Below are 16,601 nucleotides of genomic sequence, written 5' to 3' on the forward strand. Positions count from 1 at the left end.
TAGATAGGACAGGACTGTTTGCACTGGCGGGTGGGTCATTAACCAGGGGACACAGATTTAAGATAATGGGCAAAAGAACCAGAGAAGAGACGAGGAGAATTGTTTTACACAGCGAGTTGTTTCCCCCAGTGTCCTAGTCAACAATCCCTCAGTTAAAATCCTTCATTCACTTCACAGCTGTTTGCGGGACATTGTGTGTGTGTTTGCTGACAAAATATAAAGACACTTTACAGTAGAATCCTATGAAATGCTTTTAGACGTATCCTGACTTGAAAGGCACTATATTAAGGGTTACTTTTGTGGGACACTGCGGCCACAAAATATACAGCCATTACACTTTGCAGCATATTCTGTGAAGTATTTGGTGACGTCTCAAAGGTGTAATGAGGCGCAATATATAATAAAATCCTTGCATTTGATATAGCGCCTTTTCACGTCTTCGAGGCGTCTCAAAGCGCTTCACAGAGTATACTGTAAAGTGAATTGACTGTATATTTGTGGGGGAAACGCGGCAGCCAATTGCTCATAGCAGCGTCCCCCAAACAGCTGTGGATTGAAGTGACCAAATTATTATTTTTTTAAGTATTATTATTGCCGGAAAAGCGATCGGCCAATCCTGCCGGGAATAGAACCCAGGTCTCTCGCTTGCACCACGATTTCATTGCAATAGGTGCCGGAGGGCTTTTCGAGTCGGTGACTATTTATTTTGCGTCTCGGAGATAGTAAAGCTCGAGACAGTCCAACATCAAGGAGACCCCATTTACAGCCCCCCTTCTCCCCATTTCCTCCCCACACCCCCCACCTCTAAACCCATTCCTCTGCACTGTATTAGCCTTTCTGTGCACAACTGCCCCCCCCCCCCCCCACACACACATAGCGCTGCATTGGAGTGTCTCATGAATAGGGGAGTAAAGACCCTTTAATGGACAATCCATGAGCTGAGAGAGAGAGAGTATGATGCTGTTTATATTATTATATTAGCAGCCACATGCAGGAAATGTTGAGCAATAAGTTTCAGAACCCGGAAGGCCCCAGTGGATTGGCAGAACAGCCTCGAGACAAGGAGGAGCTGCGTTTCCCTGCGAAACACAGCAAACAGAGAGCAATATCTGCCTTATGTCTGGAGCTGACACAGCGAATCCTGTCCTCTCCACAGTGAGAGAGTGAGAGAGAGAGCACCGTCTGTCTGTCTTACTGTCTATCAGTCAATCTGTCTGTCTGACCTGCTGTGGCTCAACGCACACGCGCACAGGGTCTATGGGGAGCCAGAGACAGAGCAGATGCTGCTAAAACTGCAGAGAATCAGCAAACACAGCAAATATAGCAAAGATCACAGCACAGACGACAGGGATTTCTGCACAAGCAGCAGCCCGGAGCAGACCGAGAGGTACCGGTACTCTGTGTGTGTGTAAAAATGTCTCTGTCCTTCTCTCTCAGCCCAGTTGCCACAGAGCTCTTTAAGTTGATGTGGTACTGATTCCCCACATCAACTATTCCTTCTTCATCACTTCTCTCTCTCTCTCTCTCTCTCTCAGCTCATGGATCATTCATTAAAGTGTCTTAACCCCCATTCTGGGACACTCCAGTGCAGTGCTGGGGGGAGGGGAGGGGAGGGGGGGGGGTTGTGTTGGCGGAGGTGCCGTCTTTCGGATGAGACGTTAAACCGAGGTCCCGTCTGCCTGTTCGGATGAATGTTAAAGATCCCGCGGCACTATCCGAAAAGAGAAGGGAGTTTCCATCCCACCCCCCAAATAAAATTGGTCACTCACTCCACGGCTGTTTGTGGGACGTCGCTGTGCGTAATTGGCTGCTGCGTTTCATCAGCAAAATATTACGGTCAATTGACTTGACAGTTTATCCTGTGAAGCTCTTTGAGACGTCTCAACGACGTGATAAGAAGCTACATCAAACAGAAGGATTATTATTATTACTACATCTTCATTTAATGACCTCGCCGAGAATCTCTTTGAGGTGGAATCCGCCGCTTTTCTTTTCAAGGAAATGACGGATTCAAGGAACACTCAGCAGCAGCTACCAGCGGGTTTCCTTCAGAATCGGGATTTTTCCCACTGGATGTCGGAATTGCCGGAAAAACTGTGGGATCAACCCCTGTGTAACCTCGCCATTCCAGGTACTGTGGCTCATGCAGTGTCTTTCACATACTATCGCTCTCATCAGCAAGACAACCACGTTACTGTTGGAGGACAGTGCGTCAGCGCTCAACAACAACAAATTACGTTCGTATAACGCCTTTCAAGTCAGGAGGACTTCTCAAGGTGAGACACTGCTGTGCGCAATTGGCTCAATATCAAATGTAGGGATTATTATTAAACATTAGTTGGTGCTTTGGGTTACCGTGGCTGTTGTATATATAATTTGGGATTGGCCTGACCTTTATTCATCATTTTACGTTGTGTTTTTATTTCCCCACCAGGAAGCCATGACTCGATGACTTACTGCTTAGATATGAACTCTCCGATAGTACCCTCGGAACCCTCGATCTTATACTATTTGGACTATTTACTGCCCTATCTCACTCGGCCAGAGATATACAAATGGTGTACAACACAGGTACATTCCCCTTCACCTGAAACATTTGCATTCTTTTCCTGTAACATTCCACCTACAAAAATATACAATCAATTCACTTTACAGCTTATCCTGTGAAGCGCTTTGAGACATCTCAAAGACAGGATAAGATGCTATATTATATTATATTATTATTATTGATGAAAGCAGAATTTGTTGCAAACACTCAACAGGTCACGTAGTCTATGGAGAGAGGAAATGAAAGTTTCGGGTCAATGACCTTTTGTCATCGACTTGAAACGTTTAACTCACTTTCATTTCCTCTCTCCGTAGATGCTGCCTGACCTGCTGAGTGTCTCCAGCGACTTCTGTGTTCATTTCAGATTTCCAGCAACTGCAGCTTTTTGCCTATTGGATTCTTTTCCTTATTTTTCCCTCTCACATCGAGGCGTCTAATTATTTTTCCAATGTTGTCGCTACTGCCATGTGGCCTCCCTGCTCCTTGGTCTGGGCTCCTCTTATGGGATGCTGTTGGACTGGTACTTGGTTGCCACCTGGCTACCTCCTGGCCCACGTGGCCATTATTCACATGTGATCCTTAGCAGTGAGTGTTGGCAGTCCATTCAATTGTAGAGTTGACTGTCGCCCACTGGCTCCCTGTCACAGAACGGATCAAGATCAAGATCCTTTCACTCGCCTACAAATTCCTTCACACCCTGGCACCTCTCCACTTCTCTGACCTACTTTCTCTGCACTCCACTAGCCATCGGCGCCCGGACTTTCAGCCATTATGCCCCGAAGCTCTAGAACTCTCTCCCCCAAACCCCGCGCCTTGCCCCCTCCTTCCCCTCTTTTAGATCACGGCAGCAGACCTTTCTCTTCGACCATGCTTACGGTCCTCCCTCCCCCCGGCTCAGCATCAGGCTCCACCACTTTTAAACAGTTCGAGCTGTTGCTTGAAGGGCGCTATATAAATGCACGTTGTTGTTGTTGTAGGGAGCCTGACTGCTGAGCCTGATCTCTCCTCACCCAGCTGTCACACAGTGTTACATAGCGGCCTTCACGAATGGTTGCGTCTTGGGGCGCTTACCGGCGAGCCGGAGAGGGAGAGGTGACTGTAGAGATGATCAGAGAGGAAGGTCGATCTGAAGACGGGCAGGGCAGGAGGGGGCAAGGCAGAGAGATTGAGGCATGGAGTTATAGATCAAGTGGATTTCATAAAAAAGGCAACTTGTAAAACCACAGTGGTGACCTGACACAGATACATAAGAACATAACAATTTCTAGACCAAAGAAGACCAAGGTCCATCCAGTTCACCTTCCACCATCCTGGAAGTCCCAAACATGTCGAGTCCCGACACGTCGGGTTCCAAACGCTATACTGTTCCCGAGACATTATTTCCTAAAAGAAATCTATCTCATTTGTTCCTGAAAGAACCAACACTTTCTGCTTCCACCGTCTCTCCAGGGAACCTGTTCCATACATTTACGACTCTCTCACTGAAGTAGTGTTTCCGCAGGTTTGTTCTGAATTTCCCCCTTCAATCGCAGGTCGTGTCCTCTGGTTCTACTGTTCAGTACAAGATAAAACAGCCGATCATGGTCTACATTATCTAGTCCCTTCAGAATCGTAAAGGCCCTAATCATATTACCCCCCCAACCTTATCTACACTGGACTGACAATTGTATGTAAGCCCAGTATTGTCTCCATAGAAATGCAAACGAGCATACAAACCAGTTTCACATTACATGTTCTTTGTTCCTTGTGGAGGTTTCTGCCGGGCAGTTGGTTTTCTAGAGCTCTGGTTCAGATAGTCAGTCCTCAATCAAAGGAGCGTCTTGAGACAGGCCTTGAAGGAGGCAAGGGAGGGCCGAGGCGGAGGGATTCCGGGATGGAGTTCCAGAGGGTGGGTCAGAAGAGCTGAATGCCCGACCGCCAATGGTGGAACGGGCAGTACGGTGGGGGCATTAACGTTGACATTAATGTGGCTATGATCAAATCTGTGTGTGGTATTCCAGCTGAGGTCACTCGGTGTGCTCGCGCGTGGAGAATCATTGACAATTTCTGCACGAGAGAAAGCCGATCGGGTCACTGTGCCACGTCGGGTACAGTGCGTGGGTCAGTGGGCGGATACCTGCGACTGAATAAAATAATAATAATTCTTGAATTTGATATCGCGGTTTTCACGTGTTCTCGACGTCTCAAAGTGCTTCACAGAATACACTGTAAAGTGAATTGACTGCATTTTGGGGGGGAAACGCGGCAGCCAATTGCGCAGAGCAGTGTCCCACAACAGTCGTGGATTGAGTGACCAAATTCTTATTATATTTTTTTTTCTTGAGGGATTATTATTAGGCTCTGTGTAGAGTAAGGAAACTTGCCCAAGGTTTTGCCCTGCCGGGAATTGAACCCAGGTCTCTCTAACCACTCTAACCACTGAGCTACAGGACTTCACACGCTTCATTTCTCTTTACTGGAGAACAGCACAGAGTCATCTCATCAGTCATTGTGGAGTCCTGTAGGATATTGGTTAGAGCACTCACCTCACAAGCGAGATGACCTGGGCAGGCGAAAGGTTAGGCAAGTTTCCTTACTCCATGTGTCTAAATAGCAATAAGTAGAAACCCAGCAGTTCGTTGATTGGTGGATGAATTTTCCAGCGAGTACTAATCCCTTAAAAAATATATAATAATTTGGTCACTTCAATCCATGACTGTTCGTGGGACGCTGCTGTGCGCAATTGGCTGCCGCGTTTCACCCACAAAATATCCAATCCACTTTACAGTATATTCTGTGAAGCGCTTTGAGATGTCTCAAAGACGTGATAAGGCGCTGTATCAAATGCAAGTATTATTATTATTGGAGCGAGGGGTGAGTGGGTGGGTGAGTGGGTGGGGGGAATAACGTAGATGTATGAACCTGGCAACGCCTTAAAGGGACTTGAAGTTATTACAATGACACATTCATCATATATTTCAGGATTTCGATGTAAGCCAGCAGCTAGAAGCAGGGATTCGGTACCTTGACCTCAGGATCGCTCACAAGCCGAAGGACAGTGCTGAGCACTTATACTTTACACACGGAATCTACACGTCCATCACTGTGCAGGTAAGTCACCTGATCCACAACGGCCAAAACAAGAGCAACAATTGCGGCTAAAATATCAAGTGCGGTTTATCTGGTTAGACTCCAGCAGTTACCCCAACACACGCCCTGGGGTCCCCAAGCCTCGGCTCTTGTCAACCTGCGCCTAATACTTTCCGGCATTAGGTAAGTAGGCAGTGTCCCTCCAGGGAGAGGGGGAGAGAATTCGCCTTCTGTCCCGGACACGGCAAAATTCCCATGTGTAGGTGGCTTCATATGTGGAACTCTCAGCCTGGTTTAGATACTCCTATGTAAGGTGATGGGTATTCCATGTGTATTAAACACCTGGTTGACCCCCAAAAAGATACTGTGTGTTTTAGGGCTTTATTTAGGGTTTAGTTCATTAAATTAAGTCCCAGAGTGGGCCGGGAACAGCCTGAAAAATGCTCATTTGTGTGTTGTTTTCAAAGGAGGGATTGACAGACATCAGGACCTGGCTGGAGACTCACCCCAAGGAAGTGGTGATTCTCGGCTGTAAAAACTTCGAGGGAATGGACAAGCGGAAACATCGCCAGCTGATTATGATGATGAAGAACATATTTAGGTCCAAAATATGCCCGCAAACCTCCGTGGTAAGCTCTACAACAACAACTTGCATTTGTATAGCGCCCTTCACACAGGGCGGTGTCTCGGAGCGCTTAACAATGGCGGAGCCTGACCCCGAGCCGGGGGGAGGGAGGAGGTGACCGTGAGCACTGTCGAACAGGAAGGTCTTCAGTTGTGATCCAAAAGGGGGGAAGGAGGGGGCAAGGTGGAGAGATGGAGGGAGAGAGCTCCAAAGCTTCTGAAATGTTTCTGAAAGGGAAGCTGTTTATAATAATAATAAACCTTGCATTTGATGTAGCGTCATATCATGTACTCGAGACGTCTCAAAGCGCTGCACAGAATGTACTGCAAAGTGAATTGACTACATTTTGTGGGTGAAACATGGCAGACAATTGCGCACTGCGGTGTCCCACAAAACAGTCGTGAACCGAGTGACCAATTTTATTTGGGGGATTGTTGGCCGGGCACTGGGAGAGAGAAACTCTCTTCTTTTTCGAATCGTGCCATAGGATCTTTAACATTCACGGGAATAGGCAGACAAGGCCTCAGTTTAACGTCTTATCCGATGGAAGGCCTGATATATTAAATGCAAGGATTATTATTATAATTATTATTATCAGAAGACGTGACCATTTTTAGGGCTTGAGTTTGCTGTGTTTGTTCCAACTTTAAAACACCAGTTTTATTTTAACAGGAGTTTATAACGTTACGAAATCTGTGGGCATCGGGGTTTCAAGTCATCATTTCCTACGAGGATGCCATTGCAGCGGAGTACAGGGAACTGTGGCCATCAATCCCTTACTGGTGGGCAAACACCTATAATCCTGAACAGCTCATCCAATTCCTGGATAGTCATAAGCAGGCTGGCCGTCCAGGTAACGTGAACAGAGGGGATTTCATGCTCTCCTGCAGTGAAAGGTGTTATATCAAACGGAAGGATTATTATTTATGTAAATCCAAGTGAACATAAAATTGGTCACTCACTCCAAGGCTGTTTGTGGACATTGCTGTGCAAATTGACTGCCGCTTTTCGCCCCCAAAATACACAGTCACTCACTCCACTGTGAAGATCTTTTGAGACATGATAAGGTGCTTCTTGTTCTGTGGAACCTCACTTCTGTGGACTCCTGTAGGTCAGTGATTAGAGCACTCGCCTCACAAGCGAGAGGACCTGGGTTCGATTCCTGGGCAGGGCGAAACCGTAAGCAAGTTTCCTTATTCCACACACCTCTGTCTGCCAATTGGCTGCCAAGTTTCGCCCACAATATATACAGTTAAATCACTTTACAAGTATATTCTGTATAACGCAAGTATTATTATTATTGTTGCTGCAGATGGATTTTTTGTGGCTGGCATCAATCTCACGGAAAATGTCTGGTACATCCTGACTCACCTGAGTAGCTCTCTGAAGAGCCTGACATTTTCCAATTACCCTCTCTTAACCGACTGGATTGAAGCACAGATGCCAGGGCCAGGCAAGAGCTGTGTGAACATCATTGCTGGAGACTTCATAGAGGCTGCTTATCTGGTGCGCACAGTCGTTGAGCTCAACAATAAACTGCTTTAGAAAGGACTGCTCGAGATGAAACAACCACGCAGTTGAGTAATAAAGGAGCAGAGATGATACTTAATGCATTCCTGCGTGAGACTGCAAAAGAAGTTATAAAGCCTCATTACCCTGAGCGATGTGGTGCATCGTTACTGTACCTTTCTTGTTTTACATTAAGTGTCAGCCTGGCTGAGTTGGTTTGCACTCATGTCTCTGAGTCAAAAGTTTTAAGCTCCCACATTGGGGACTTTGAGCTCACGGTCTAGGCTGACACTCCAGTGCAGTGCCGGGAGAGTTGCTGCATTGTTGGAGGCGCTGTTCTTTGCTGGAAACGTGAAACTGTGACTCTACATCAAATGCAAGGATGATTATTATTACGTTTAGTGTTTAATACGGTATTAAAAGCAATTCCATGTCATAGTGTCAAAGCACAAGTGTATGTGTGTGTGGGCTAAAGTGGTGATGTTCCTGATCTGTGCTGGAGCATCAGCGAAGGAAAACTGATCGATCATTTGTGCTCATCCCCTGCGAGAGAGGAGAAACAGGGAAAGGATCAGTAAAAAGGTCAATCTATGGATCGTGTACCAGCCTGTTACTAAGCTGCGCTGGCAAAAGTTATGGAATGTATGTGTGTCACCCTGGTGCAGTGATAGCACTCTCACCTGAGTCACAAGGTTGTGGGTTCGAGCCGCCCCGGCGGGACTTGGAATCACATCGTCTAAGCTGACGCTCCAATGCAGTGCTGGGGGGAGGGGGGGGGTTGTGTTGCATTGCCTTTCGGATGAGACATTAAACCAAGGTTCCATCTGCCTGTTCGTGTTGATGTTAAAGATCCCATGGTGCTATTTGACAAGAGAAGAGAAGTTTCTCTCTCCCGGTGTCCTGGCCAACAATCCCTCAAATAAAATTGGTCACTCACTCCATGACTGTTTGTGAGACACTGTTGTGAGCAAACTGGCTGCCACTTTTCGCCCACAAAATACACATTAAAACCACTTTGCTGTGAAGCGCTTTGAGCCGTCTCGACGACATAAGGTGCTCTATTACTGTGAGGTTTATTATTATTTTTTTATGGATCTCCCTGTTCATGGCATTATTCAAAAAAAGAAAAAGGAGTTTTTCCTGGTGCCCTGGCCAAGAATCTCCCAGATAAGATTGGTCACTCACTTCACGGCTGTTTGTGAGACATGGTTGCGTGCAAGTTGGTAGTCACATTCACCAACAAATAAACAGTTACTCCACAGTAAATCCTATGATAACAGTGTGAGGCCAAGAGGAGAAAAAATTGGAGGCTCCTTTGCTGATAATTTGGCCAGTGGAATGCACTAAGGGAAAGGGATAAATGAACTTGAATACAAGGTGCAATGTTATGAATGGAATTTGCCCCAACTTTCCTCCATGCAGAGGAAGCAAAGTATTCAACAGATAGTTACACCTCAGTATTAAGAGAGAGTGAGAGAACACAAATTTATACGGGGGATTGTCGGTCAGGACACCAGGAGAAACTCCCGTCAGTCTTCGAGTACAGTATTTCTTTTGTGTAAATCCTATGCAGTTCGACTTACAAATTCCTGACATGGGGCCTGAGCCCACTCAGAGGCAAGAGCGCTTACTATCTAACTGAGCCAGAAAATGTTACACGGAGCCATTCGGTAACCACCTAAAGTGAATAACATCTGTCACTACCTGCGTTGGATAAAACACAGGACTGTGCAGAACATGATCATTGGTTCTATTTACTCTTCTCTATTTGTCCTTCATCTTCTGAAGGGGATGGAGTTGATACCGGGAGTAAGTTTCCCGAATGCTATTGGTCTTCTCCAGCACCTCTTGCAAGGCGTCCATTCAGACAGTGACCGTCACTGAGCTCGTTGGCTGAATGCTCGACAACCCCGTCTGGGTTTCCAGTGGGAGTTGCTGGGTGGCGATCAGGAACAGATTAATGTTTCTTGGGGGGGCACTGCACTGCAGCACTCCCACCTGAGGTCCATATTTACATACAATGTACAGCACGGAAACAGGCCATTCGGTTCAACTAATCCGTGCCGGTGTTTATACTCCACACGAGTCTCCTCCCGCTGTTCACTTACCGCCTCACACCCTCCTGTTCCCTTCTCTCTCGCGTGCGTGTATCATATAAATATCACTACCATCCAAATGGAACGAGCCTTATCAGCACCAAGTGGCAGACAGGATTCTGATTTTTCCAAAGCCTTCCCCTGCAGCAACCTCGTAGCTCCATCGCTGACCTGACACACAAGCCATGCACTCTAATTTCCTGGAGGAACAAGCAATCTATCTGCAGGTTGTCTTCCTTTGTTTTGGTAGTGGTGCAAGTCCTCTGCATCGGAAAGCCATTCTCCGCGGCGCTCCCTTCACGGCTGAAAGAGTTTCCTGAACTTGCCGTAAGCGGAGCTGCTGATGATCACCCGCACGTTCGCCAAACCATCGTCAGGCAAGACGTCCACTTCCTGCACCGTAGCCTCCTTATACAGCCAACTGGGAACAATGAGCAAGAGGGGGTGAACATGGGATATCAGCAAACAAATAGTAGTTGATAAATAATAATTCTTACATTTGATATAGCGCCTTATCACGTCTTCAAGATGTCTCAAAGCGCTTCAAAGAATATACTGTAGAGTGAATGGACTGTGTATTTTTGTGGGTGAAATGTGGCAGCCAATTGCACACAGCAGCGTCCCACAAACAGTCGTGGATTGAGTGACGAAATTATTTACATTTATTTTTAAGAAATAATTAGCCCTGGAAAAATGATCCACCAATCAACTAACAACCAGGTTCCTACTCACTTCTGGGTAAACAGAGGTGTGCGGAGTAAGGAGACTTGCCCAACGTTTCGCCCTGACCGGGAATCGAACCCATGTCCTCTCGCTCGCGAGATGATTGCTCTGACCACTCAGCTACAGGACTGCACTTGTAAAACCCCGAGGAGTTCAGCTAAAGTTACTCATTTAACACGACGACCGGCACTCTATAGCCTTTTCACCTCAGTTGAGGACCTGCCAAATTGACTGTAAACGTCTGGATCGAGTTTCCAGTCACTCCCAGAACCGCTTCTTCTATTTTATTTTTCAGCTCTTCCAGACCGTCGCCCCGTAGCGCAGAAACCGCTACTGTGTCAGGGTCTGTGGGAGAAAACCTGTAAAGAAAAACTATAATAAATAATAATGCCTACATTCGATAGAACGCCTTATCATGAAGTTGAAAGCACTTCACAGGATACCCTTCCTGTAGCTCAGTGGTTAGAGCACTCGCTTTGCAAGTGAGAGACCTGAGTTCAGTTCCAGGCAGAGGGCGAAACCTTGGGCAAGTTTCCTTACTCCACACAGAGCCTAATAATAATCCCTCCAAAACCAAAAACAATAATAAATTGGTCATTTTCAATCTACGACTGTTTGTGGGACATTGCTGTGCGCAATTGGCTGTCGCGTTCGCCCACAAATATACAGTCAATTCACTTTACAGTGTGTTCTGTGAAGCGCTTTAGGACGTCCTTCCGATGTGAAAAGCGCTATATCTAATGCAAGGATTATTATTATTACAAAGTGGATCGACTCTGTATTTTGTGGGTGAATGCAGTAGCAAATTTGCGCACAGCGTCCCACAAACAGCCATGGAGCGAGTAACCGATTTCATTTAGGGGATTGGCGACCAGGACACCGGGAGAGAAACTCCCTTCTCTTTTTCAATAGTGCCGCAGGATCTTTAACGTCCGTCCACCTGAACAGGCAGACGTTAAATGAAAATTATTAAATGATTTGTATTAAATTGTTATAGATCACAGTGAATCTTCGTAAAGAGTTTCCTGAAGCAGGATTGAGAGGTGCGTTACGCCGATCCATTCTGTGATATTAACCCTTTGGGGGGGCAAAGTGGGTCTGAAAAGCTTGCAGGAACAGTCTGAAGTTCAGAAATATGTTCTTACCCATCTACGAGATCAATTTTATTGTGCACTTCAATCACGGAATCCAAGAGTTGGTTTGGAAGCTGGAGATTCCTGAGGACGTTCAGCACATTCAGTTTTTGGTTTGTGGTTTCAGGGTGGCTAATGTCCCTGACATGAACGATAATGTCCTGAAAAACACAGAAAAAGAACAGTCCCAACATTGAGTGTGTTTCTCATTAGGGAAGTTATTCCCTCTATTCTCGTCAATGATCCGATTTCATCTGCCTCCCCCCATTTCACCTGACCCACTCCCTCCCTCTATCTATAACTCTAAATGTTACGTTATGTTTTTGGAAGGGCAAAACAAAAATATTGCTTATGCGTCTCTTTCTCAAATAGGGTATCCGGACCTCAGCAGCCAAAAGGTTGGACTGCCCTGAACTACGTGATTTCATAGGCTTCAGTCAGATTCATCAGGAAGAGGGAACTCACGGAGTATGCTACATCCTCTAGTGTGGCTGAGAACGATTCAACCAAGTTGTGAGGAAGCTGTGAGAGGAATCCAATGGTGTCAACGTAAATGACGGTCATACGGCTGGCCAGCACGCCAGCATGAGCTGTGACATCCAGCGTAGCAAACAGCTGATTTCGAGGCTCCAGTCCCGAGTCTCCGGTCAGAGCCTTAATCAGGGTTGTTTTGCCTGAACAGAGGAAAGAAATGGGACAGTTTTGCAACTGATTACAACTTCCGTACTGGAGGGGTTAGTGATTACAAGCGAGGAGGATCTTTGCTAGAATTTATACGACAACGTTGAAACGGTCAACATGCTTCGCTAGAGTTTCTAACCGCCTCACAACGGTGACTAAAATGGCTAAGGTTGTTATTACATGCTCCAGGTAGAGAAAACGTTGCACAGGTTTCTGATTTCGACCACGTGGGGCAGGTGCTTCCAGACACGAGAGAAAGAGTAAACTGGTTGGAAAGAGTTGGCCTGGGAACAGGGTTAGATCTGAGGTGAAAATACATTTCTTCTCATAGAAGATACTGTTTTGGAGCATGGTTTGAGAAATCCATGGATGGGAAACCGATTTGAGATGTTCAAGGAGATAAATATTGACTTGGAAAACAGAAATATGAGGGATATGGTAAGAAGACAGGGAAGTAGGGTTCAGTGAGGTGGTAGTGTATAGTCCCATAGAATGGTTTGTGAATGAGTGGGCATGGTAGGTTCTTCTTTACGTAAATTCTGATGCATTTTATGCATTGAAGCGAGTTAGCACAGTTCTGTATAGAACCAAAGCAGATTTCACTGCAGTTTGTAAACTATGCACTCACCACAGTTTGTGTAGCCCATGATCGAAATAACCGGAAACTCCCTGCGCTTGCGTTGAGTCCTGAGTAATTGTCGTTTCCTCCTCAGCTTCTCTAAGGCGCCTCTGATCTTTAGTTCCCTCTCCTTCAGGAGCCGCTGCTGCACCTCCATGTACGTCTCTCCTAGAAAAGCAACAAGACTTAGCACTTGGATATACCAGAGTGTTCATCACCTGGACTTCAGGTAACGTCAATAAAAGAGGGAAAAGGAAACTTTATGGAGACTTTAATAGACAATCTTATTACATCTGTTATTATTAATATAATCCTTGTATTTGATATAGCTCCTTATCATATCGTTGAGACGTCTCAAAGCGCTTCACAGAATATCCTCTACAGTGAATTGACTGTATATTTTGTGGGCGGAACCCGGCTGCCAATTGCACACAGCAGTGTCCCACAAACAGTCGTGCATTGAATGACCAAGTATTATTTTTTTTTGAATAGATTATTACCTCTGGAAAGCGATCTGCCAATTGGTTAACAACCGGGTTCCTGCTTACTGCTGGGTAAACAGAGGGGTGTGGAGTAAGGAAACTTAAGGTTTCGTCCTGGCTGGGAATCAAACCCAGGTACTCTCACTTGTGAGGCGAGTGCTCTAATCAATACAGGAAAGGACTCCGCAGTTAGATGCTAATTGTTAAAAATACTTAGCAAAAGATCACTTTATAATGATAATCTCTCCCGTCTATAAGAAGACTCCTTTTGGGTAAGCAGTGATACTGACAAGTGCTCACCCAGAGTTCTGCTCTCTTTACGTATTACTTCTTAATATTGATTGAAGGAATTGAAAGGCAGTCAGTTAGTCAGGCAGTAGTTTAGAATATCAAATCTGTGAGAGCCGGAATATTACCTGAACCCATAATGTATCTAGATCCTCCGCCTTGCTGATCTAAGTGAGCAAATTCGTTTCTCAGTCGTGACCTTGCAAACAAAAGGAGCAATCTACGTTAACAAATAGTGTAAGGTTCAAGTCAAACACAACTTCAATTTATATAGTACCTTCACATCAAGCCAAAAGGGTAGGGGAGTGGGAGAGGTAACTGTAGGCATGGTCTCTGACACAGTGGTGCGGTTGGATGCCAGGCAAGGGAGAAGGGCTAGGGCAGCTGACTGTAAGCACAGTCAAAGAGGTAGGTTTTCAAGTGGGATTTAAGGATAGACGGAGCGAGCTGGAGGGATTGAGGCAGGAAGTTCCAGAGAATAGGGATGTAGTGGCTGAAGGCATGGCCTCAGGTAAGTCTTTTCTCCATCGATTTGTCTATCATTTGAAAAGACTGTGGTCTAAAACTAAAGGTGTCAGGTAGCCCTCCCATTAAACACACGATTACTGTTAGATTAAGGTTAGCTCTTACCTGAGGAACGGAACCTCTGCCAGTGCTATCTGCAGTTTGGCTTCTTTGGTGCGAGCATTACAACGGAAGATATGCAGAACGATTGTATACCTGTCAAACACCTCTGCTCCCCAGGCAGCTTTCATCTCTTTCTAGCACGTAAGGAAAGGGCAAGTTTTACTATTTCTCCAACACTTACACAGAGTAAGGCTCATCCAATGACGTATCTGACACAAACATTGAAACAAAATGGGACACTTTTGAAATAAAAAGTTGGCCATCAAATGAAAATAATAATTTAGTTCTGCAGCATTTATATATAAACACAATTAATTCTAAAAAGCAGAGGGGTTTCAAAGCAATTGTCTAGTCATTAGGTCCATGACACTTCTAAACTGTTCCAAGTTTCACCGTGTAATGGACTCGGGTCCCGACCCAACTGTCCAGCGCCTTGGGACGTCCTCCCGACGTGAAAGGCGCTCTATAAATGAAATCTCTATATAAAAAAAAACCTTGATTAGATTGTGATTTTGCAATCTCTCCTTGGTGTCCATTATTTGCTATACTTTGAGCGCTGTTTCACTCTACAGGATATTCAGGTTACTGGTGAATCTCGTTTACCTCTGATAATGCTGACAGCCTTTCAACGTTCATGAACACCGCAGTGATCTGTGGCAGCCCTTTTATTTTTTCTGTAAACAGTAATATTGAAATGTGAAAGTGAATTAGACGAATATCTGAACAGGAAAAATATAAATATATGATGGCAAGACAGGGGAGTGGGACTAGCTTTTACAGATAGCCACGATGGACCAAATGGTTTTCTTTGTGCTGAAAAATTCTAGGCTTCTATGGAATGACTGTACAAAGGTTTAAATTAAAAGTATGCAACAACAGGGGGAATGGAGCATCAAAATAAGCCTCAACTGCTGACCCCCACCCACACCCCCATAAAAGTCGGGTTCGGTTGGGTGTCTGTCACATGCGGAAACCCATCACCGCGCTATTATTATTATTATTTAGAGTATCCAAACTAAACTGAGAATTCCATGCATCCCACCTACAGATGGGAAGTATTAGACGCAGGTTGGCAAGGGCTCAGGCTTGGGGACCCCAGAGTGTGCGTTTGGGGTAACTGCTGGAGTCTGATCTCAACTTAATTGTTCATTTAATTGATAATTCAATTAATAATATGCCAACTTTTTTTTTAAAGTTAGGTGCGGGATCCCAAAGAGGTGCAATTTACCTGTAAGTGTCTGGAAATTGCCTTTACCAAAAATGAGCTTGTTATCTGGCTGTTTGGTGGAAAGAATGATTTTATCTACAACTCTCCAGTTGGGCAGGGTGTTCACGAGAGCAACTGCTTCAGCCATCTGAAGTTCACCTTGTGAAGAAAGAGAAGCAAGAGCAATATTGTTGATCAGTCTTGAGCTCCCAAATCACTTGATATATCATATCGGCAGTCCAAGATTTATAATAATAATACTGGTTCCATTTGATATAGTTCCTTTCACAACGGGAGCGCATCTCAAAGCGCTTCCCAGGTACTTTGTGCAATGCAAAGCCCAGTGCAATGCAAAGTGTATTTTGCCGATGATCACGGCAGCCAATTTGCACATAGCAGCGCCCCACCAACAGGCATGAAGCGAACAACCAATTTTGTTTGGGGAATTGGGTGTTACATGAACCAAATTGTTGCACCAACCAGTGCCACAGGATCTTCCGCGTCCACCCGAGCAGCGGATGTGACAGTGGAACCTGCGGGTGTTACCTGTTGTTAGGCGTTGCTTCTTTGCTCCCCACTTGACATCCGGGTGGACAATAAACACTCTGTGACCCCCTTCGGGGAGGGTGGGGAGTTGTTCCTGAAGCAGTTCCTCGAATTCAGCATCGTCCGCGTCACGTTCCCCTTCATCGTCGCTCACCGGTCCGCCTTCCCCCGCGCTTCGCTTCCCGCGACTTGAGCGGCCGCCGCTGCTGACGGTCTCCCCGCTCTTGAAGCGGCGCTGACCCGTGGCAAAGGGGCGAGCGCTGCGGCGGCACTGGGCTGCGGGCGGAGGGCCGCTCTCGGGGCGCGCGGGGACGCTCTTCCCCTCGGGGCGCCCCTCGGGGCCGAGGGGCACCGGCACCGGCGGCCGCGCAGCGCAGGTCCTGAGCGCCCGACCTCCCGTGAGGCGGCGCAGCCAACGGAGCGTCGACGCACTCCCCCCGAAGGGCAT

At 46.2% G+C, this 16,601-nt stretch overlaps 2 protein-coding genes across 2 annotated transcripts; one reads left to right on the forward strand and one right to left on the reverse strand.

Moving 5' to 3' along the window:
- The first annotated feature begins 1,712 nt into the window (after positions 1-1,712).
- LOC103177109 (PI-PLC X domain-containing protein 1-like) lies at positions 1,713-8,186 on the forward strand. Its single transcript, NM_001292634.1, is given in 6 exon segments — positions 1,713-2,276; positions 2,435-2,571; positions 5,510-5,638; positions 6,085-6,246; positions 6,915-7,095; positions 7,555-8,186. Coding segments are annotated over 6 exon segments (975 nt in total). The 5' UTR covers positions 1,713-2,143; the 3' UTR covers positions 7,788-8,186.
- Positions 8,187-8,910: 724 nt separating this feature from the next.
- On the reverse strand, positions 8,911-16,601 carry gtpbp6 (GTP binding protein 6 (putative)). The gene is made up of 10 exons (XM_007891298.2): positions 16,154-16,601; positions 15,629-15,766; positions 15,004-15,074; positions 14,404-14,534; positions 13,902-13,972; positions 13,013-13,171; positions 12,169-12,377; positions 11,716-11,864; positions 10,777-10,929; positions 8,911-10,268 (listed from the first exon to the last, which is right to left on the reverse strand). The coding sequence occupies exons 1-10, from the start codon at positions 16,599-16,601 to the stop codon at positions 10,145-10,147; spliced, it is 1,653 nt and encodes a 550-aa protein (XP_007889489.1). The 3' UTR covers positions 8,911-10,144.

The sequence above is a fragment of the Callorhinchus milii genome, unplaced genomic scaffold (assembly GCF_018977255.1).
Source record: "Callorhinchus milii isolate IMCB2004 unplaced genomic scaffold, IMCB_Cmil_1.0 Scaffold4, whole genome shotgun sequence".
NCBI classification, from domain to species: domain Eukaryota; kingdom Metazoa; phylum Chordata; class Chondrichthyes; order Chimaeriformes; family Callorhinchidae; genus Callorhinchus; species Callorhinchus milii.

Bases quoted from the DNA above. Each gene is read 5' to 3' on its own strand.
- gtpbp6 (XM_007891298.2), bottom strand. From the start codon at position 16,601: ATGCCCTTCGGGGGGAGTGCGTCGACGCTCCGTTGGCTGCGCCGCCTC. The intron at 15,767-16,153 runs GTAACACCCGCA...TTTCTTCACAAG, and splicing joins GAAGCAACGCCTAACAACAG to GTGAACTTCAGATGGCTGAA. The intron at 12,378-13,012 runs GTGAGTGCATAG...TCCTCTGTTCAG, and splicing joins CATGGGCTACACAAACTGTG to GCAAAACAACCCTGATTAAG.